At 39.7% G+C, this 20,868-nt stretch overlaps 1 protein-coding gene across 2 annotated transcripts in view; it reads right to left on the bottom strand.

Moving 5' to 3' along the window:
• Positions 1–9,086: 9,086 nt before the first annotated feature.
• Dd (CTD nuclear envelope phosphatase 1-like protein dullard) overlaps positions 9,087–20,868 on the bottom strand; it is a 142,339-nt gene continuing 130,557 nt past the window's right edge. Inside the window, exons 5-6 of one of the 2 annotated variants that reach the window (XM_071666747.1) lie at positions 15,935–16,087; positions 9,087–13,879 (exon numbers count right to left, since the gene is read on the bottom strand). In XM_071666747.1, the coding sequence (XP_071522848.1) occupies positions 15,942–16,087 (146 nt within the window). In that variant the 3' untranslated portion in view covers positions 9,087–13,879; positions 15,935–15,941. The remainder of the gene's footprint in view (positions 13,880–15,934; positions 16,088–20,868) is intronic. The other variant, XM_071666746.1, reaches the window with a different exon arrangement.

Here is a 20,868-nt window from a genome sequence, read left to right as displayed (position 1 = left end):
ATATCTATATTCAATCTATCTACACTGGTGCAGAATATAGATACAGAGAGAAGCTAATGTAACTCTACTCCACTTTCCAATCAATAAATAAAATATCTATCTTATAACTCCTTCTATTTATAGCTAGTAAAACCAAATATATGAAAATAATGGATAGGTGCTTATCATGATCAGAATGTGAGGTCAGCCATCCAGGTCTGGATGAAAAGAGATATGTCCTCCCAGCAGTGGAAATATGCACACATAGTCCTGCAGCAAAGACAATAGCACAGGAACTAGTATTAAGCAAATCACAAGGCAGTATGTGCAGCTTTCATCCAGAGAGAAGTTAGGAAAAGTAATGTCATGAAGGAGTCATTCATAGCAAATACAAGTACAAATCCATCTTATTAGGACCTGGACTGTACTCTGAACAATTGCTTCTAGGGTATATACCTACCCTGGGACCTGGACTAGACCTGCTTGTCTCAGGAAGCACATGTAACTGGAAGGATGTGAGCTACAAAAGACACACTGTAATGAATAAAACCTATCCATTTCTAGACAATGATGCTTGTCATAGTTTTGGGGATATGGATTACATCATCTTTCGCCATCTACTATATTCCCACTTAATTCATAAGTAACTGGATATACAGTGTCAAATCATATATGGATGAAAGACATTGCTTGAAAATCATAATTCACTTAAAATTGACTTTCTCAGTTAAATAGCAAAATGAGAAAATTGTTAAAAAAAGAGAATAATAACAAGAAAATGGGATGGACACTGTACCTTAGGAAACTTTATGGGTTTCATTTGTAAATATTGTATGAAACACAACCAGCAGTTCTAATGAACCTCCATACAATGACATATCTCTGCCTTAAGTGGAATCCCAAGGAAATGTGTGTTGTTGCTGAATTGTGAGGATTGGCTATGACCACACAAGTGCCAACAAGACTTTAAAGACACAAGCCAGAAATTTCTAAAAAATTATAGCCTTCATAAGTATTCACTTTAAACAGCAAAACAATGTAAGTGTAGACACAGCTTGCTAAGTGCATCTAGCAAGTAAAATCACTATTACCTGGCTGTTGTATGGCACTTTGCTTTGTAATTAATTTTCTCATACTAATAAATTTTTCCATCATCATATACTAAGTATTCACATACATTGGGTAACACAAACCAGGGTTTATATATTCAATTCTGAAACAAGGCTTTGGACCATTTGCTGAAACCTTTTATGCACCCCACTTAAGAAAAGGTAAACAAAAAGCAGAAACTATTATAAAAGATAATGTGATTTAAGTACTTTGGCATATTACATGGGAGTCATCCTTAACCAAACCAAAATCTGGTTGACAACACATCCTTACAGAAACTGGTTTGTGGCAGATGTGAAGTCAGATCGGGGTAGTGAGTAAACAGGATCATATCAAAATAATACATACTGCATCATTTACTGTACACTACAATTTCAACTTGCACAACAAATAATTGCACATTCTACTGTACAAGTTATATAACAGAAAACAATGACTTTGTGACATTACATATTTACATTGGGTGGACATGTACAGCTTAATTTTATGTTCTCATATCCACACACACACACACACACACACACACACACACACACATATACACAAAGACTGCATCTTCATGACAAACCACTGAGGCCCCTCTTTTTCCCGTGATGTTCTATTTAAATTTGGAAAGATTACTACTCCTGTGTCTGCCAAACTGCAACCTCCTACAAACAACACAGAACATCAGTGATGCAAATATGTTGGCTTGTGTCTGATATGGCAGACATTGGAAGGACAAAATCAGAGACACCTTCAAATATTTGTAAAATCTGTGGCATAATGGATAATCAACCACAAAAAAACAAAAAACCTGTCAATCTACCCAACATATAAGTGTGATGGTGAATCAACTGATCTTTAAAAAGATTCCAAAAGCTATTAACTGCTGTTATACAATCTGCCGAAGGAATATCGGCTTTCAAATTATAAATGCACTTTCTAAACTCTGGTTCATATTCACCAGTTTCAACAGTTCATGCAAACACAGTCATTAGTAATATAAAGGGCACCTCAAGCCTCATGAGAAAACATGATGCAACTGGAAAAATATATTTCAGTTACAGACAACCGATGGATTAAATCTTTAAACTCTGAAACCTATATGTACAGTTTCCTACATTCTTAAGCACTTGGTAAGGGTGTAGCCAAAAGTCTGAAGTAAAAGCTTCAAACTCTTAGAATTTTATGCTTGGTTATGGTAGGATCTTGTTAGTGGAAAAGCTTGTACCCAGATCTACATCATCACAACTCAAATAACTTATCATTATTTAGAATGTCAGATTCTGATACTTTATATGACTGTTTTTATCAATATATAATAAAACACACAGCACCAATATCACAAATCAAAATCTTGAGTACGAATAATGATAAATTTTGTTAAGGAAGCTGTGCATGAGTCAAGAACTGGTAGAGTGCAAGGAACATTCTTATCAGTTCCAGTATCTAGTACAAACAACAAACCCATCATTTGAGCAGGGAGGGAATCTTCTTGTCATCAGTGCAAGAATATTTCTGAGTGAAAGCCAACATATCTCAGGTGCCTGGAACATTCTACCTAATGAGACAACAAATGAGGAAAACATTCATAAAACATTTCTCAAAAAAACATCTTTCATGCAGCCACAAGCTTAGCCCTACAGCTGCGACCTTAAGTTGTCACATTCACAACAAACTCGGTCCTACAGTTGCTGCAGCCACAAGCAACTCAATCCTACAATTTCTGCACCCACAACAAGTTCCATCCTAGTCACTATACCCAGAACAAATTCAACCCTAAAGTTGCTACATCCAAAAGAAAAATTGTTTCTATGGTTGCTGCACAATAAACCTTGTCCTAGAGTAAGTAGAAAAATAAACACAAACTATAACCTGAAATGCCAAAATTACTATACTAAACCTTTTCTCAATAGCTAGGCTCACGATCTTACCTTTTGCAATCCTTAGGATAATAATGAGGAGCAGTATGTTTTCTTAATCCTTGTGAAGTTATTCAAAAGCCAGAAATATTCTACCAGAAAATTCATGACTATATCAAACTAATTTCATATGGCCGAGTGTTCATCAAATGCTTCGAAACAAAAGAAGATCTATGACTAATATGTGCCTATAACATTTAGGGGAAAAATCTAAGAGTAAAAAAAATCTAACAAAAAGCCATATTTTTGCCAAGTGATGCAGCTGAGCTGGAAAACTTTCAGCTCTAGCTCTGCTTTAAAATAAGCAATAATATAGCATCCCAAACTGACTGAAAAGTTTTCCACTTGATCTTCGTGAGTATTATCAATGCTAACAAAATCTTTATTGCTCAAGAAAAATACTATGCAGGTACTTTGCAAAACTACAAACTCGCATTTGGCATCAGCCAATAAAAATTAAAATGTATCAATGCAATATTTCAAAGATTATAATCTAATAATGCAATTACCTTTTTCCATGTTTAAAAAATCAATCAACATTACTCTTAAGGTCAAATCCAGCCTGAACCATGCAACAAGGCTTTGTGGTCAATCAGGATTCTCGGCTACTTTCCTGATGACACACAACTTTCTGTGATACACAACCAAGACCAATTGATGAACAAAAAAATTATGGTGAACTTCCTGAACGAAGCTAAGAAATCATTAACTTCAACCATCAACAACAGAAATCTCAATCACTTTAAAACTAAAAAAAAATGTATCAAATTCTATATCACAATGACAACATTCAAAATAACAATTCAGATCAGTCCAAGAACAAATCACAATTCAGCTCCTTAGCATTAACCTAATCACATGGATATTACCAGAACTAAAGTAATATGGACTGTCATGCTTCATCAGAGTGCAATATAAAAATAAAACTTGATTTGCGACTAAGTGTGCATATCACAAGCCAAGATGTGCAGCTAGTGATTTAACACAAAATAGTCTATCTATAAGTATCAAACAGGTACACACCGTAAATTTTTCACAATGCAGTAACTACAAGAAACTACATACAGGATATACTGAAGTAAGTTATGTAACCCTAAGAATCCTTTTACAGGGTTCCTGCAGCCTCAAAGCTGCACTCCATGTGTAAGCAGAGTATGGCAGGCTCCTGTTGGGGAGGAAATGTCCTTGATAACACTCATTCTATTTTGAATAATGATGCTACAGCCTCTTTACCACTGGGAGGCAGAGTTTGCTAAGGCAAAATAGGCAAACAGGCATTAGACAAAACATCATCAAAAAAGTGGGTGACTGTGTTGTTGACTGGTTGGTAACATTATTCAATATATGACTCCTGGAGAGAAACCTGAGGATTGGTGGAATGCATGCATAGTGCCATTGTACAAAGGCAAAGGGAATAAAGGTGAGTGCTCAAACTACAGAGGTATAAGTTTGTTGAGTATTCCTGGGAAATGATATGGGAGGGTAATGATAAGAGAGGGTGAAGGCATGTACAGAGCATCAGACTGGGGAAGAGCAGTGTGGTTTCAGAAGTGGTAGAGGATGCGTGGATCAGGTGTTTGCTTTGAAGAATGTATATGAGAAATACTTAGAAAAGCAAATGGATTTGTATGTAGCATGCTCTGTGGAAGGTATTAAGAATATATGGTGTGGAAGGCAAGCTGTTAAGAGCAGTGAAAAGTTTTTATCAAGGATGTAAGGCATGTGTACGAATAGGAAAAGAGGAAAGTGATTGCTTCTCAGTGAATGTCAGTTTGCGGCAGGGATGAGTGATGTCGCCATTGTTCTTTAATTTGTTTATGGATGGGGTTGTTAGGGAGGTAAATGCAAGAGTTTTGGAGAGAGGGGCAAGTATGCAGTCTGTTGTGGATGAGAGGGCTTAGGAAGTGAGTCAGTTGATGCTCGCTGATGATACAGCGCTGGTCGCTGATTCAGGTCAGAAACTGCAGAAGCTGATGACTGAGTCTGGTAAAGTGTGTGAAAGAAAAAAGCTGAGAGTAAATGTGATAAGAGCAAGTTTATTAGGTACAGTAGGGTTGAGGGACAAGTCAATTGGGAGGTAAGTTTCAATGAAGAAAAACTGTAGGAAGTGAAGTGTTTTAGATATCTGGGAGTGGATTTGGCAGCGGATGGAACCATGGATGAGGAAGAGAGTCACAGGGTGGGGGAGGGGCGAAAGTTTTGGGAGCATTGGAAAATGTATGGAAGGCATGAACATTATCTCAGAAAGCAAAAATGGGCATGTTTGAAGGAATAGTGGCTCCAACAATGATATATGGTAGCGCGGCATGGGCTATAGATAGAGTAGTGTGGAGGAGGGTTGATGTGTTGGAAATGAGATGTTTGAGGACAATATGTGGTGTGAGGTGGTTCGATCAAGTAAGTAATGAAAAGGAAAGAGATATGTGTGGAAATTAAAAGAGTGTGGTTGTGAGAGCAGAAGAGGGTGTTTTGAAATGGTTTGGTCACATGGAAAGAATGAGTGAGGAAAGATTGACAAAGAGGACATATTTGTCAGAGGTGGAGAGAAAGAGAAGTGGGAGACAAATTGGATGTGGAAAGATGGAGTGAAAAAGATTTTGAGCGATCGGGGTCTGAACATGCAGGAGGGTGAAAGATGGGCAAGGAATGGAGGGAATTGGAACGATGTGGTCAATGTGGTCAATGCTTTCAATGGATTGAACCAGGGCATGTGAAACGTCTGGGGTATACCATGGAAAGTTTTGTGGGGTCTGGATGTTGAAAGGGAGCTGTGGCTTCAGTCCATTATACAAGCCAGCTAGAGACTGAGTGTGAACAAATATGGCCTTTGTTATCTTTTCCTGGCGCTACCTCGCACACATGCGGGGGGAGGGCGTCGTCATTTCATGTGTCATGGGGTGGCAAAGGGAATGAGTGAAGGCAGCAAGTATGAATTATGTACATGTATACGTATGTATATGTCTGTGTATGTATGTATACGTTGAAATGTATAGGTATGTATATGTGCATGTGTGGACGTGTATGTGGGTGGGTTGGGCCATTCTTTTGTCTGTTTCCTTGCACTACCTCGCTAACGTAGGAGACAGCAACAAAGTATAATAAATAAACATATAATAAATATATATATATATATATATATATATATATATATATATATATATATATTTATTTATTTATTTTGCTTTGTCGCTGTCTCCCGCGTTAGCGAGGTAGCGCAAGGAAACTGACAAAAGAATGGCCCAACCCACCCCCATACACATGTATATACATACACATCCACACTCGCAAATATACATACCCATACATCTCAATGTACACATATATATACACACACAGACACATACATATATACACATGCACACAATTCACACTGTCTGCCTTTATTCATTCCCATCGCCACCTCGCCACACATGGAATAACATCCCCCTCCCCCCTCATGAGTGCAAGGTAGCGCTAGGAAAAGACAACAAAGGCCCCATTCGTTCACACTCAGTCTCTAGCTGTCATGTAATAATGCACCGAAACCACAGCTCCCTTTCCCTCATCCAGGACCCGCAAAACTTTCCATGGTTTACCCTTGACGCTTCACATGCCCTGGTTCAATCCATTGACAGCACGTCAACCCCAGTATACCACATCGTTCCAATTCACTCTATTCCTTGCACGCCTTTCACCCTGCTGCATTTTCAGGTCCAGATCGCTCAAAATCTTTTTCATTCCATCTTTCCACCTCCAATTTGGTCTCCCACTTCTCCTCATTCTCTCCACCTCTGACACATATATCCTCTTGGTCACTCTTTCCTCACTCATTTTCTCCATGTGACCAAACCATTTCAAAACACCCTCTTGTGCTCTCTCAACCACACTCTTTTTACTACCACACATCTCTCTTACCCTTTCATTACTTACTCAATCAAACCACCTCACAAAACATACTGTCCTCAAACATCTCATTTCCAACACGTCCACTCTCCTCCACACAACTCTATCCATAGCCCACGCCTCACAACCATATAACATTATTGGAGCCACTATTCCTACAAACATACCCATTTTTGCTTTCCGAGATAATGCTCTCGCCTTCCACACATTTTTCAACCCTCCTAGAACTTTCACCCCCTCCCCCACCCTGTGACTCACTTCTGCTTCCATGGTTCCAACCGCTGCCAAATCCACTCCCAAATATCTAAAACACTTCACTTCCTCCAGTTTATCTTCATTCAAACTTACCTCCCAGCTGACTTGTCCCTCAACCTTACTGTACCGAATAACCTTGCTCTTATTCACATTTACTCTCAGCTTTCTTCTTTCACACACTTTACCAAACTCAGTCACCAGTTTCTGCAGTTTCTCACCCAAATCAGCCACCAGCACTGTACTATCACCGAACAACAACTGACTCACTTCCCAAGCTCTCTCATCCACAACTGACTGCATATTTGCCCCTCTCTCCAAAACCTTGCATTCACCTCCCTAACAACCCCATCCATTAACAAATCAAACAACCATGGAGGCATCACACACCCCTGCCGCAAACCAACATTCAGAGAGAACCAATCACTTTCCTCTCTTCCTACTCATACACATGCCTTACATCCTCGATAAAAACTTTTCACTGCTTCTAACAACTTGCCTTCCACACCATATATTCTTAATACCTTCCACAGAGCATCTCTATCAACTCTATCATATGCCTTCTCCAGATCCATAAATGCTTCATACAAATCCATTTGCTTTTCAAAGTATTTCTCACATACATTCTTCAAAGCAAACTCCTGATCAACACATCTTGTACCACTTCTGATACCACACTGCTCTTCCCCAATATGACGCACTATACATGCCTTCACCCTCTCAATCAATACCCTTCCATATCATTTCCCAGGAATACTCAACAAACTTATACCTCTGTAATTTGAGCACTCACCTTTATCCCCTTTGACTTTGTACAATGGCACTATGCATGCATTCCGCCAATCCTCAGGCACCTAACCATGAGTTATACATACATTGAATATCCTTACCAACCAGTCAACAACACATTCACCCCCTTTTTTAATAAATTCCACTGCAATACCATCCAAACCTGCTGCCTTGCCAGCTTTCATCTTCTCCAAAGCTTTTACTAGCTCTTCTCTGTTTACCAAATCATTCTCCCTAACCCTCTCACTTCGAACACCACCTGGACCAAAACACCCTATATATCTATATATATATATATATTCTATCATACTTAACCGCTGTCACCCACATTAGCAAGGTAGTGCAAGGAAACAGATGAGGAATGGCCCAGCAGACCCACATACACATGTATATACATACATGCCCACACACACACACACACACATATATATATATATATATATATATATATATATATATATATATATATATATATATATATATATATATATATATATCTTCTTCATACTATTCACCATTTCCCGCATTAGCGAGGCAGCGTTAAGAACAGAGGACTGGGCCTTAGAGGGAACATCCTCACCTGGCCCCCTTCTCTGTTCAGGAGACCTTTCTTCAACGGGGCTCCTGCAGCACTCAGGAAGCTGGCCATGTCAACCAAGCAGGAGCACGTCATAAAATGTAGCGATTTTTATCCGCGCACATGTGTGTGTGACTATGTAGGAAGAGTGCAGGAAACTCAGTGTCTTCATTGTGGTAGTTGCATCATGGGTTGGAGGAGTCTTGTGATATGATGAATGCTGAACTGTGAAGATAGTGTCTAGAGCAAAGATAAGAAAATGTAACTCATGAAAGTCTAGTGAGTAAGGTTTCAGATAGGTGTATGTCTTTTGGGGTGGCATTTTGAACTGAGATGGGAGCCCAGCAGTTTAGCACTTGTCAGGTCATTCCAGTGTGTGTGTATGTTTTGCTTGTGATATGTTTGCTGGGGGTGGGGAATTCTGTAAGAATAAGTTTCAGAGATGTGAAGCAGGAGTAAGCATTTTACAACCACTTGGGAGATAATGGTGTGTTATGAAGTGGCTTGGATGGGAGGTGTTTAGTGCTGTTCCAAAACTCTAAACTCTGAGCAAACTGAAGTTGAATTGTATAGTTAGGATGCAATATATGTTCTTTTCTTGTCTAAATCTGGTGCAAGTTAATGCTATAAAGGTACTAAGTTTGTCTGTGTTTTTGTGTTGATGCTTGTGGTATGAAGCATGAATGTAGTATGTATATATCCTGCTGAAGCATTAACTGTGGAATTGTGTAAAAGAGTGTAAGGAAGTAAGTTCTAAACAGATGCAGGTAAAAATGAAAGTGGATGGCAAGAGATGGTAGATTATTAGTGCTTATGCATTTTAATTTTCCAAGATAATGAACAGAGAAGGGGGCCCAGTGAGGATATTTCCTCAAAGATTCAGTCCTCTGTTCTAAATGCTACCTCACTTATGCGGGAAATGGCGAATAGTATGTAAAAGAAAAAAGCACCTGACCATGAGAAGAAAGATCAGAAAGGGCAAGTGTTTTGGAAGTAGCTGAGTGAGTGTATCAGCAGTTTTGATACAAGAGATGGGGCATTAGTGATGAGTGAATTAAATGTGAAGGTGAATAATATGGCAGTTGAAAGTATAATGGGGATGCATGGGGTATTCACTAAAGTGAATAGAAATGGTGACCAGCTTGTGGAGTTGTGGGCTGAAAAAGGACTGGTGACTGGAAATACCTGGTTTAAGAAGGACATACATACAAGAAATACCTGATTTAAGGACATACATAAGTACATATATATGAGAAGGAAAGATGGTCAGCAGGCACTATTTGAGTACATATCTAATAATTTTCTTTCTTTCATACTATTCACCATTTCCCGCATTAGTGAGGTAGCGTTAAGAACAGAGGACTGGGCCTTTGAGAGAATATCCTCACGTGGCCCCCTTCTCTGTTCCTTCTTTTGGAAAATTAAAAAAAAATGAGAGGGGAGGATTTCCAGCCCCCCACTCCCTATATCTAATAATATATATGTTAAATAGATACTTTTGTATGTGATTGTGCTGAGAGGGGCAGCTGGTGGATGTCTGATCACTATCTTGTGGAGGAGAGGATGAAGATGTGTAAAGGTTTTCTGAAAAGATAAAATGTTATTGGTGAGAAGAAAGTGGCAGGTAAGTGAGCCTGGAAAAGACACTTGTGTGAAGAAATACCAGGAGATACTGAGTGCAGAATGGCTAAAGGTGAGAGTAAATGAAACTAGAGGAGTGGGTTAAAAATGGGAAGTGTTTAGGGAAGTAGTGCTCACATGTGCAAGAGACGCATGAGGCGCACAAAAGTTGGGAGATGGTCAGATTAGAAAGGTAGTGAGAGGTGGGATGAAGGAGTGTCTGATGATAGGGTGGTAGATGTAGGGTGACTGGGTTGGGGTGGTATGGTTGTGAAAAAGTCAAGAGTGGTTTAGTGAGGAAAGAAGAGGTGGTGAAAGCTTTATGCAAGATGAGGTGTGGCAAGGCAGCTGGAGCGGATGGTATTGCAGTTGAATATAAACAAAAAGGGGATCCATGTTGTTGACTGGTTTGTTTAGATTTTCAACGTGTGCATGGATCATGCAAAGGTGCCCAATGATATACAGCATAAACAGCGCCACTGTATAAAGGCAAGAAGAATAAAGGTGAGTGTTCTAGCTACAAAGGGATAAGTTTAAGTGTACCTGGTAAATTGTATAGAAAGGTAATGACTGAGAGAGTAAAGGCATGTGCATCAGACTGAGGAGGAGCAGTGTGGTTTCAAAAGTCAAAAAGGATATGTGGATCAGGTATTTGCTTTAAAGAATGAGTGTGAGAAATACCTATAAAGGCCGATAGATTTGTGGCATTTATGGATCTAGAGAAAGCATATGAGAAGGTTGAAAGCAAAGCCTTGTGGAAGGTCTCAAGAAATATACGGTGAGGGAAGAAAACTGCCAGAAACAATGAGAAGTTTTAATCACCCTTTCATCTGTTTTTTCTTTTGAAAAGCAAAAATACAGAAGTAGAGGATTTCCAGCCCAACTCTCTCACCCCTCTTAGATGTCTTCTACAACATGCAAGAGATACAAGGATGGTGTTTTTCCCCCTTTTCTACAGAACTCTGTACTTAACCCATAAACACCAGGTGTATACAGCTTCAGGACTCTGTACTTAACCCTTAAACACCAGATGTACACAGCTGACAGACTTAGGAGCAACAAGGCATAACTGCAGTACTGTTGGGTACTACATGCTCCAATGCTCACTTCCTATGCTTTAGCAGCTGGGTGGTGACTCCATGATGCCTCAGACTGTAACAATAGGTGATCCACACCCTCCTCCACCACTTCCATGATGATTCCACAAATAGCACAATGCTATGGCCATATAAGGTACGTTAGCACATTTTTCAGTGCATATCCTTTACCTTTAAATGTACTCCTATCACTTCAATGAGGAAAAAGAAAATATGAACAAATTTCCTACACCATCTTGTGAGGATTCTAAATGTGTACTTAATTACTATACAAAGGGCATACAAATTGTAATTTCACTATTTTGTAAATATCCCTTACTTTTACATGTTTTTTATCTTAAGATGGGAAACAGAAAATTTGATATCCTCTTTTTCAGCTTTTAATTGTGAGCAGCCTCCTGCAAGTAACCTAGCATTTAAGGGGAAAATAAAAGAGTGATATGATCTAAACAAGTACAAACTGTCTGGAAACTGACTCTAGTTCTCTGACTGGTCTGTGCTTTAACCCAGTTCACTTACTCCTGAATAATAATGAAGCCAATCAAGCTAGAAAAAAAAAGTCATATGTAGGGTGGCAACCTCCAAGACAGGATTATTTGGCCCTGCTCATGCAGCACAATATATGACACCTTGCTAACCTCACCTAGTTAGAAGCTCAACCCTTTCTTTCTTAGGATATACGCTGAGTGTGTCAATATCATACTATAGCACTAGGTTTTGTTTATCATCCTGGATAATAAGTGTTAAACAAGACAGGAGCAAGCCACATTTGCTCCCCCTTCTTATGTTCTTACTAGCTCAACCATTATTTAACATGCACCATTAGTGTCTGTCACAAGGGCAATACAGCAAGTTGGGTACAGTCTCAATGGTTGGAATACCTAAGAAATCAAAGACTCAAAGTCCAGAATACCAAAGAAACCATAAATGTAATTTGCATAAAGCAGCATATCAAATCATCATATCTAAAAGCAATTTCTAGCTCTAAAACTGTCATACAGAACAACAGAACAGAACAGGAGAAATATCCACACAGCTAAACTAACTTCAGACAAATATGGCTCCTGTGTCACTTGCTTAGAGGCAAAGCTAGATATCCAAGATAAAACTTGTGCTTTACTATAGCAGGCATGGAGCATCAAGCATAGCCAACTGTGTAACCTAGTTTTTGGGGTATTGATGACAAGAGGTACAGTATAAACCATGCTCCGCAATTCAAAGTTGCACATGTGCTTCCCTAACAAGCATCTGCACATCTAGAGATCCTACAAACATTTTCAACAATTTTTTGTAACCGACACAGAAAGGGGGCCATTGACACCCTGTATGTCACAGCTATTCAATCCTCCATAATCCTAGCCTAGTAGCTTAGACTGTCCACACCACTTACCTTTTTAACTTCTCCAATTCTCCCACCGTCAGCACACACTATCTTGGACACAACAGCCTCCCCACCACCGCCACCAAAACAAAAGGCCGAAGGACAACAAAAGGACCCTGTACCTACACACACAACTATATATTTACAAACATACACAAGCACTCTTTCTTACAACCCAATATTCAAATGGGAAACCTTTGTACCTTCATGTGTTAGTGGGTCGTCTTAGTGTAGTTGCTCAAGACTATAAGGGTCTGTTAGAAGTCCTGCAAAATATTTCCACATCTTCGTCATCCACTAAAAAGAGAGCTCTATATCAATCTTGAACAAAACCATCAGAGCTTTATACCTATGTCACAACAGACTTAAACCTGTTGACATGTTATACACAAACAACAGATATCCATCGTAACATATGGATAACAAATCTCTAAGATTAAGTTGTACACAAAAGAGAGCTATATGCTTATGTTACATACAGACCAATGAGTTCTGTATCCAAGTCATACATAATAGAACAGAGCTCTAGCCCATGTTAAACAAAGACAGCAGAGTTCTAAGCCCAAGTTAAAGACAACAGAGCTCTAAGTCTATGTTATACACAGACAGTAATGTTGTTTACCCATGATGCACATGGAATATACAGCTCTGAGTCGCTGTTTTATATAACTGAGCTTAAGTCCATGTTTTATACACACACACACACAACAGAGCTCTATGCCTATGTCAAAGAGATAATAAAGCTCTATGCCCATGTAATGTATAGGCAACACAGCTCTAAGCCTATGTTTCACACAGATAATCAGAGCTCTATGCCCATGCTACACACAGATATAGATCTCTATGCCCATGCTGCACACTGACAACTGAGCCTAAAGCCCATGTTACACACAGACATCAGAACTCTAAAGCCCTTGTTATTTGACCCAATTGTATTGTAAGCTTGGAATAAATACAATTTAAAGTAAACTATCCTTCAATAGAATCCACATATATTCTCTAGCTAAACATTATTCTATATAAAAATGTGTTCAAGCACTATAAAGGTTAAATCAATCTATTGTCAGGAAAAAAGTTTTTGTTAGGCAACACTCAGTCGTATCGAGAGGCTACCAACTAGACTGATTACTACACCATTGACGTCATCACTTACACTCGCCACTCACACCAGGGGGAGGGGGGAGGGGGAACACTAAGGCTTTTCAGATGCCTAATGTACCCCTGAGACCAATAATGGTGGCCAGTAGTCAACTTGCAGAGCCACAGCCACACAATACAAACTATAACCCTGAAAAGAAAATGAACCATTAATGATAATGTCCTGGACTCTTTATTCAAGTTATAAAGAATTTCCACACTATTGTAAACATCAACAATAAGCAGTAAGCTAGATAACATCCACCCTTGCCTTCCCCTTTGTGAAGGAAGGTCTTTGTTAGGGTTGTGTGAAAATAATCACCCAAAACACAAACAGTAAAAATATCACTATACAAGGACTGGGAGCGAAAGTTGCATCCCTCCACTCTCAATAACACAGATGGTAAATCATGTCAGCTACCAGATACATGATATCCCTACCATAAGTGAGTAAGAGGATCTCTTTTTTCATATGTTAAATATTTCCCACAACATCGAGGTAGCATCAGAAACAGACAAAGATGTGACCTTACATCCACTCTCTAGCTGTCATATATAAGGCATATACACAATTTTCTCCACTAATAAAACTTGACCCACAAAAGCCTTAAATCGAATGGTACTTATAATTTTTTTTTTCTTTTAGGAGACTGTATAATGCAATGAAACCAGAGCACATCATCTAAAAATAAGTTCCACAGACCACTCCACTGTGTATTTCCACTTCTTCACCTTCCCTGGCTCAGCCCACTGACAGTACATCAATCTCCATATACCATGTTGATCTAATTCAATCTCACAATTGCAACCCTCTTGACCTTACAGAATGTTCAAGCCATAATACCCGAAAAGTCTCCTTCACTTCATTCTTCCATCTCCTTGGTCTCCTCCTATCCCTTGCTCCCATCATTTCTTTTAGATATATCTTCTTGGTCACTCTTACTTCATTCATCCTACACATACGCCAAAACCATTTCAGCACATCACAGTTTGCCATCAGTTAGACTACCTTTATTTCCACACACTTATTTGACAACCAATACCTATATGGTCAACCCATCTCATACTACATATCATCCTCAAGTATTTCACTTCCAACACCTTCAGCCTTTTCCTTTCCTTTGCATTCAAGGCCTAAAGCTCACTTTCACACAACACGGTTAGAATGATTATACCTTCAAACATCACCATCATTGCTCTTACAAACACTATCCTCTTCTTCCACACATACTTTAATGCATCCAAGACATTAGCCCTCCACCAAGCCCATGATTCACTTCAACCCCCATGGTTCCAATGCTGTCATGTCTAATCCCGAATACCTACGAGACTCGGTTCTCCAAGTATTCTCCATTCAAACTTCCACTCAAACCATCTTTTCTCATACCCCTGCTGCACCTTATTACCTTACTTTTGTTCATATCAACCCTCAACTCTCTCCTTTCCCACATTTTCCTAAAACCTGAAACCAGCTTCTGGATATTCTATCGAGAGTCTACCAGCAAAGTCATGTCATCTGCAAAGACCAACTGATCCTAGTTCCACCCCACATCCTACCTAGCAGACTGTAAATATTATTACTGTGTGGCAATTGGCAACTCAAGGGTGGGACATTTTGATAAGTGTTGAAGCTTTGGAACTCAATGCCTTCTCATGTCTTTCCCAATAACTATGACCTGAGCAGACATATCATAAAAGACAGGTTTTCACTTCCTCCAAAATTTGTAATTACTTTCCCTTGTCTTTCCTTTTTCCCTTTCATTATTCTCTCCGTATCTTAATTGAGGTCTGGCAATGATGTGGACTTTTGTCCATGACTGGAGCCATCAACATGAAAAGTCCATTGTTCCAAAACCCTTGTATTTCCCTCCCTCATCAGCCTTACTTACCTCCCCCATCAGCCTATCCATAAAGATATCAAATAGCCACCCTCCTTCCTTCCTCCCACTAAAAACTCCTCACTACATTTAGTAGCTTTCCTCCGACACCATATATTCACAGCACCTTTCACAAGGAATCTCTGTCTGCTCTATCATACTCTTGTTCCAGACACAAAAATGCCACACAAATCCCACTCTTTCTCAAAGTACTTCTCACATATATCTTTCCATGCAAACACCTACGTAAAACAACATTTTTAAACCATCTTTTCTATGATGTGAGCCTTAAATAGGGAAATATTGACTAAAGATTCAAATGATCGTACCTGAGTGCTACCATAAGCGGTGAAGGTGTAGGTTTCGGGACAACACAGAACGCACATCGGCAGTAAAGCGAAGTGCATCCAGCATAGGCAGCAAGTTGAGCAGGGAAGTGTCCAGAGGATCACTGAACCACGACTTAATGGGCACTGCATTATCTGTGGACAATAAAGCACATGTAACAATACCATGTCAAAAAGCAACTCAGATACGTCTTATTCTATTTGACAAACAAAATGACCAAGTCAAAAAAGCAACTCAGATTACAGTATGGTCTTATTCTATTTGACAAATAAAACAAGATGTTATATCTAAGACTGTAGAATAAAGAACAGAACAACACATTCAGAGAAAACTCAATCAAAATGTTGGTTGAACAACTGCTACTCAAAACCTAAACTTCTAGTACAGTAACTATCCATCCAACCTACTTCAAAGAACAAGCAAACAAATTCATTCCATGAAGGGTAAACTTACATAACATTTATCCAGTAACTCAGCAATAGCCAAGACTGACCAATCCCAATCCTATGAAACTTGAAAAACTAATGAGTACCCCCACCACTACATGCAGGCCATCACTATCAAAAATACCAAGCCTGCCTTCTATCCTGAAGATATGTAATAAGGAAAAATTATAGTCATACAATCTCATAATGTGATACAAAATAACCCTTATACACTGGGAACTTCATAAAAAAATTGCTCAAGTGTACACATAAATGAAATCTCCATATTTTGTTTTTCATTCTAAAACAAATGTATGTTAAAAGTAAAGAATATATACAAAACAAAATGACCTAACATATTTCATTTGGTTAAAGTATAGAGCTATAAAGTTGAAACATGTAAAAGCCATGGCAAGGGGTAGCAGATAAGATGAAGGAAGCTTTTCTTCTTTTTTTTAAGCAAATACAGTGATGGCTGTTATCAATACTACTTGAGAAAGAAATACAAGTAAACATAAAGATATGTAGAACCAAGTGAGATAACATATCTTACATGAATGTGAGACAGCCCTAAAGACAATCCTTAATTGCATCAGTGGAGGCAGTTGGAGGAACTGAGTGGTGGGGTAACTCACATTCACTAAATAACACTTATGACTATCTATGGTTTCTATTTCCAACAATGTTATATGGTTGCGAGACGTGAGCTAATAGGGTTGTGCGGAGGAGGGTGGATGTGTTGGAAATGAGATGTTTGAGGACAATATGTGGTGTGAGGTGGTTTGATCAAGTAAGTAATGAAAGGGTAAGAGAGATGTGTGATAATAAAAAGAGTGTGGTTGAGAGAGCAGAAGAGGGTGTATTGAAGTGGTTTGGTCACATGGAGAGAGTGAGTGAGGAAAGACTGACAAAGAGGATATATGTGTCAAAGGTGGAGGGAGCAAGAAGTGGGAGACCAAATTGGAGGTGGAAGGATGGAGTGAAATAAATTTTGAATGATTGGGGCCTAATCATGCAGGAGGGTGAAAGGCGTGCAAGGAATAGAGTGAATTGGGACGATGTGGTATACCGGGGTCGAAGTGCTGTCAATGGATTAAATCAGGGCATGTGAAGCGTCTGGGTAAACCATGGAAAGTATTGTGGGGCCTGGATGTGGAAGGGGAGCTGTGATTTCGGTGCATTATACATGGCAGCTAGAGACTGAGTGTGAATGAATGTGGCCTTTGCTGTCTTTTCCTAGCACTACCTCGTGTGCGTGCAGGGGGTGGGGGGGTGTCATTTCATGTGTGGCGGGTTGGCGATGGGAATGAGTGAAGACAGCAAGTGTGACTTATGTACTTGTGTATATATATGTGTATGTCTGCATATGTATATATGTGTATATGCTGAAATGTATACATATGTACATGTGCGTGTGTGGACGTGTATGTATACACGTGTATATGGTTGGGTTGGGCTGTTCTTTCGTCTGTTTCCTTGTGCTACCTCGCTGAAGTATACATTTATCTAGTACAATTATATTCTTTTTGCATGTGTTCACTGACTCCTGCATTAACAGGGTAACACCATGAAAAGACAAAGAGATGGCCTTATTAGCTCACATATATTCTCTAGCTGCAATTTGTTATGCACTGAAACCACAATCCTCCATCCACAACCAGGCCCCACAGACCTTTCCATGGTCTTCCCCAAATGCTTCATATGCCCTGGTTTAATCCACTGACTGCACTCCCCCAGTGTATCACATCACTCTAATTTAGTCTATCCCTTGCACAACGTACTTCCTCCATCATGATCAGGCCCCAAGCACTCAAAACCTTTGTCATGCCATCCTTACACCTTCAATTCGGTCTACTCTTTCTCCTTGTCCCCTCAAATTGACACATATATCCCCACTATCAACCTCTCCACACTCTTTCACTCCATATGTCCAAAACATTTCACCACACCTTGAAGCTCTATCACATAGACTCTGCTTATTATCACAACTCTCTTTTACCCTAACATTTCATACTTAATCAACCATCCTCACATACTTTAACTTTTCATTCCCAAAACATTTACCTTCATCCATACATTCTCATCTAGAGCCCATGTCTCGCATACAGAACTACTATACCTCCATACATGTCCATCTTCATCCTCCCAGATCCTCTTTTTCATACATTCCTAAAAATGCTCCCAGAATCTTTGCTTTCTCATCCACCCCACGACTTATTGAAGTTCCCGTCCTTCCTTTCACTGCCATGTCCACTCCAAGGTATCTAAAAATCTTCACTTCCTCCAAGTTTTCTCCATTTCAAATCACACACCAACTAACCTGTCTCTCTCCAGTGCTAAACCCAATAACCTTGCCTTTATTCATATTTACGTTCAACTTTCTCCTTTCATACTGTCTCTCAAACTATAATTATTCATTTATATATAAATATAGTTTGAAAGGCTGTATGAAAGGAGAAAGTTGAGCATAAATATGAACAACTTTACTCATTTCTATGTTCTACTTTCTTCTGGGGCATAAATATGAATAACTTTATTCATATTCATGCTCATCTATCTCCTTTCAAATAGTCTCTCAAACTAAGAAGCCAATTTCTGCTGTTCCACACTCGAATCTGCCACCAGCAAACAAAAACTGTCTCATCTCCTAAGCATCCCCACTCTTGCTGGACTGAAGACCTAACCCTCTCTGAAAAACCCTCATGTTCACTTCCTCTACCATCCTATCCATAACCAGGTTAAATTGACACACTGACATCATAGAATCCTGCCACATACCAATCTTCACCTGGAACTGCTCAAGCTCCTCTCTAACTACTCAGAAAATGCCATAATCTCCTGACAAAACTCATTTATTTTTGTATTCTATCATACATATGATAGAGTTGATAGAGATGCTCTGTGGAAGGTATTAAGAATATATGGTGTGGGAGGCAAGTTGTTAGAAGCAGTGAAAAGCTTTTATCGAGGATGTAAGGCATGTGTACGTGTAGGAAGAGAGGAAAGTGATTGGTTCTCAGTGAATGTAGGTTTGCGGCAGGGGTGTGTGATGTCTCCATGGTTGTTTAATTTGTTTATGGATGGGGTTGTTAGGGAGGTGAATGCAAGAGTTTTGGAAAGAGGGGCAAGTATGAAGTCTGTTGTGGATGAGAGAGCTTGGGAAGTGAGTCAGTTGTTGTTCGCTGATGATACAGCGCTGGTGGCTGATTCATGTGAGAAACTGCAGAAGCTGGTGACTGAGTTTGGTAAAGTGTGTGAAAGAAGAGAGTTAAGAGTAAATGTGAATAAGAGCAAGGTTATTAGGTACAGTAGGGTTGAGGGTCAAGTCAATTGGGAGGTAAGTTTAAAGGGAGAAAAACTGGAGGAAGTAAAGTGCTTTAGATATCTGGGAGTGGATCTGGCAGCGGATGGAACCATGGAGGCGGAAGTGAATCATAGGGTGGGGGAGGGGGCGAAAATCCTGGGAGCATTGAAGAATGTTTGGAAGTCGAGAACATTATCTCGGAAAGCAAAAATGGGTATGTTTGAAGGAATAGTGGTTCCAACAATGTTGTATGGTTGCGAGGCGTGGGCTATGGATAGAGTCGTGCGCAGGAGGGTGGATGTGCTGGAAATGAGATGTCTGAGTACAATGTGTGGTGTGAGTTGGTTTGATCGAGTAAGTAATGTAAGGGTAAGAGAGATGTGTAGAAATAAAAAGAGCATGGTTGAGAGAGCAGAAGAGGGTGTTTCAAAATGGTTTGGGCACATGGAGAGAATGAGTGAGGAAAGATTGTCCAAGAGGATATATGTGTCGGAGGTGGAGGGAACGAGGAGAAGTGGGAGACCAAATTGGAGGTGGAAAGATGGAGTGAAAAAGATTTTGAGTGATCGGGGCCTGAACATGCAGGAGGGTGAAAGGTGGGCAAGGAATAGAGTGAATTGGATCGATGTGGTATACCAGGGTTGACGTGCTGTCAGTGGATTGAATCTGGGCATGTGAAGCGTCTGGGGTAAACCATGGAAAGTTGTGTGGGGCCTGGATGTGGAAAGGGAGCTGTGATTCGGGCATTATTGCATGGCAGCTGGAGACTGAGTGTGAACGAATGGGGCTTTTGTTATCTTTTCCTAGCGCTACCTCGCACACATGAGGGGGGAGGGGGATGGTATTCCATGTGTGGCGAGGTGGCGATGGGAATGAATAAAGGCAGACAGTGTGAATTGTGTGCATGGGTATATATGTATGTGTCTGTGTGTGCATATATATGTGTACATTGAGATGTATAGGTATGTATATTTGCATGTGTGGACATGTATGTATATACATGTGTATGGGGGTGGTTGGGCCATTTCTTTCTTCTGTTTCCTTGCACTACCTCGCAAATGCGGGAGACAGCGACAAAGCAAAAAAAGAAAAAAAAAATAATCAGCATTGCCCATGTCAGCAAAGTAGTGCCAGGAAACAGATGAATAATGCCTCATCCACATAAATGCCCATATACACACACATA

The sequence above is a fragment of the Panulirus ornatus genome, chromosome 11 (assembly GCF_036320965.1).
Source record: "Panulirus ornatus isolate Po-2019 chromosome 11, ASM3632096v1, whole genome shotgun sequence".
Lineage (NCBI taxonomy): Eukaryota > Metazoa > Arthropoda > Malacostraca > Decapoda > Palinuridae > Panulirus > Panulirus ornatus.
The sequence above is the reverse complement of the archived record's forward strand: the minus strand, read 5'-3'. Positions and strand labels throughout refer to the sequence as shown.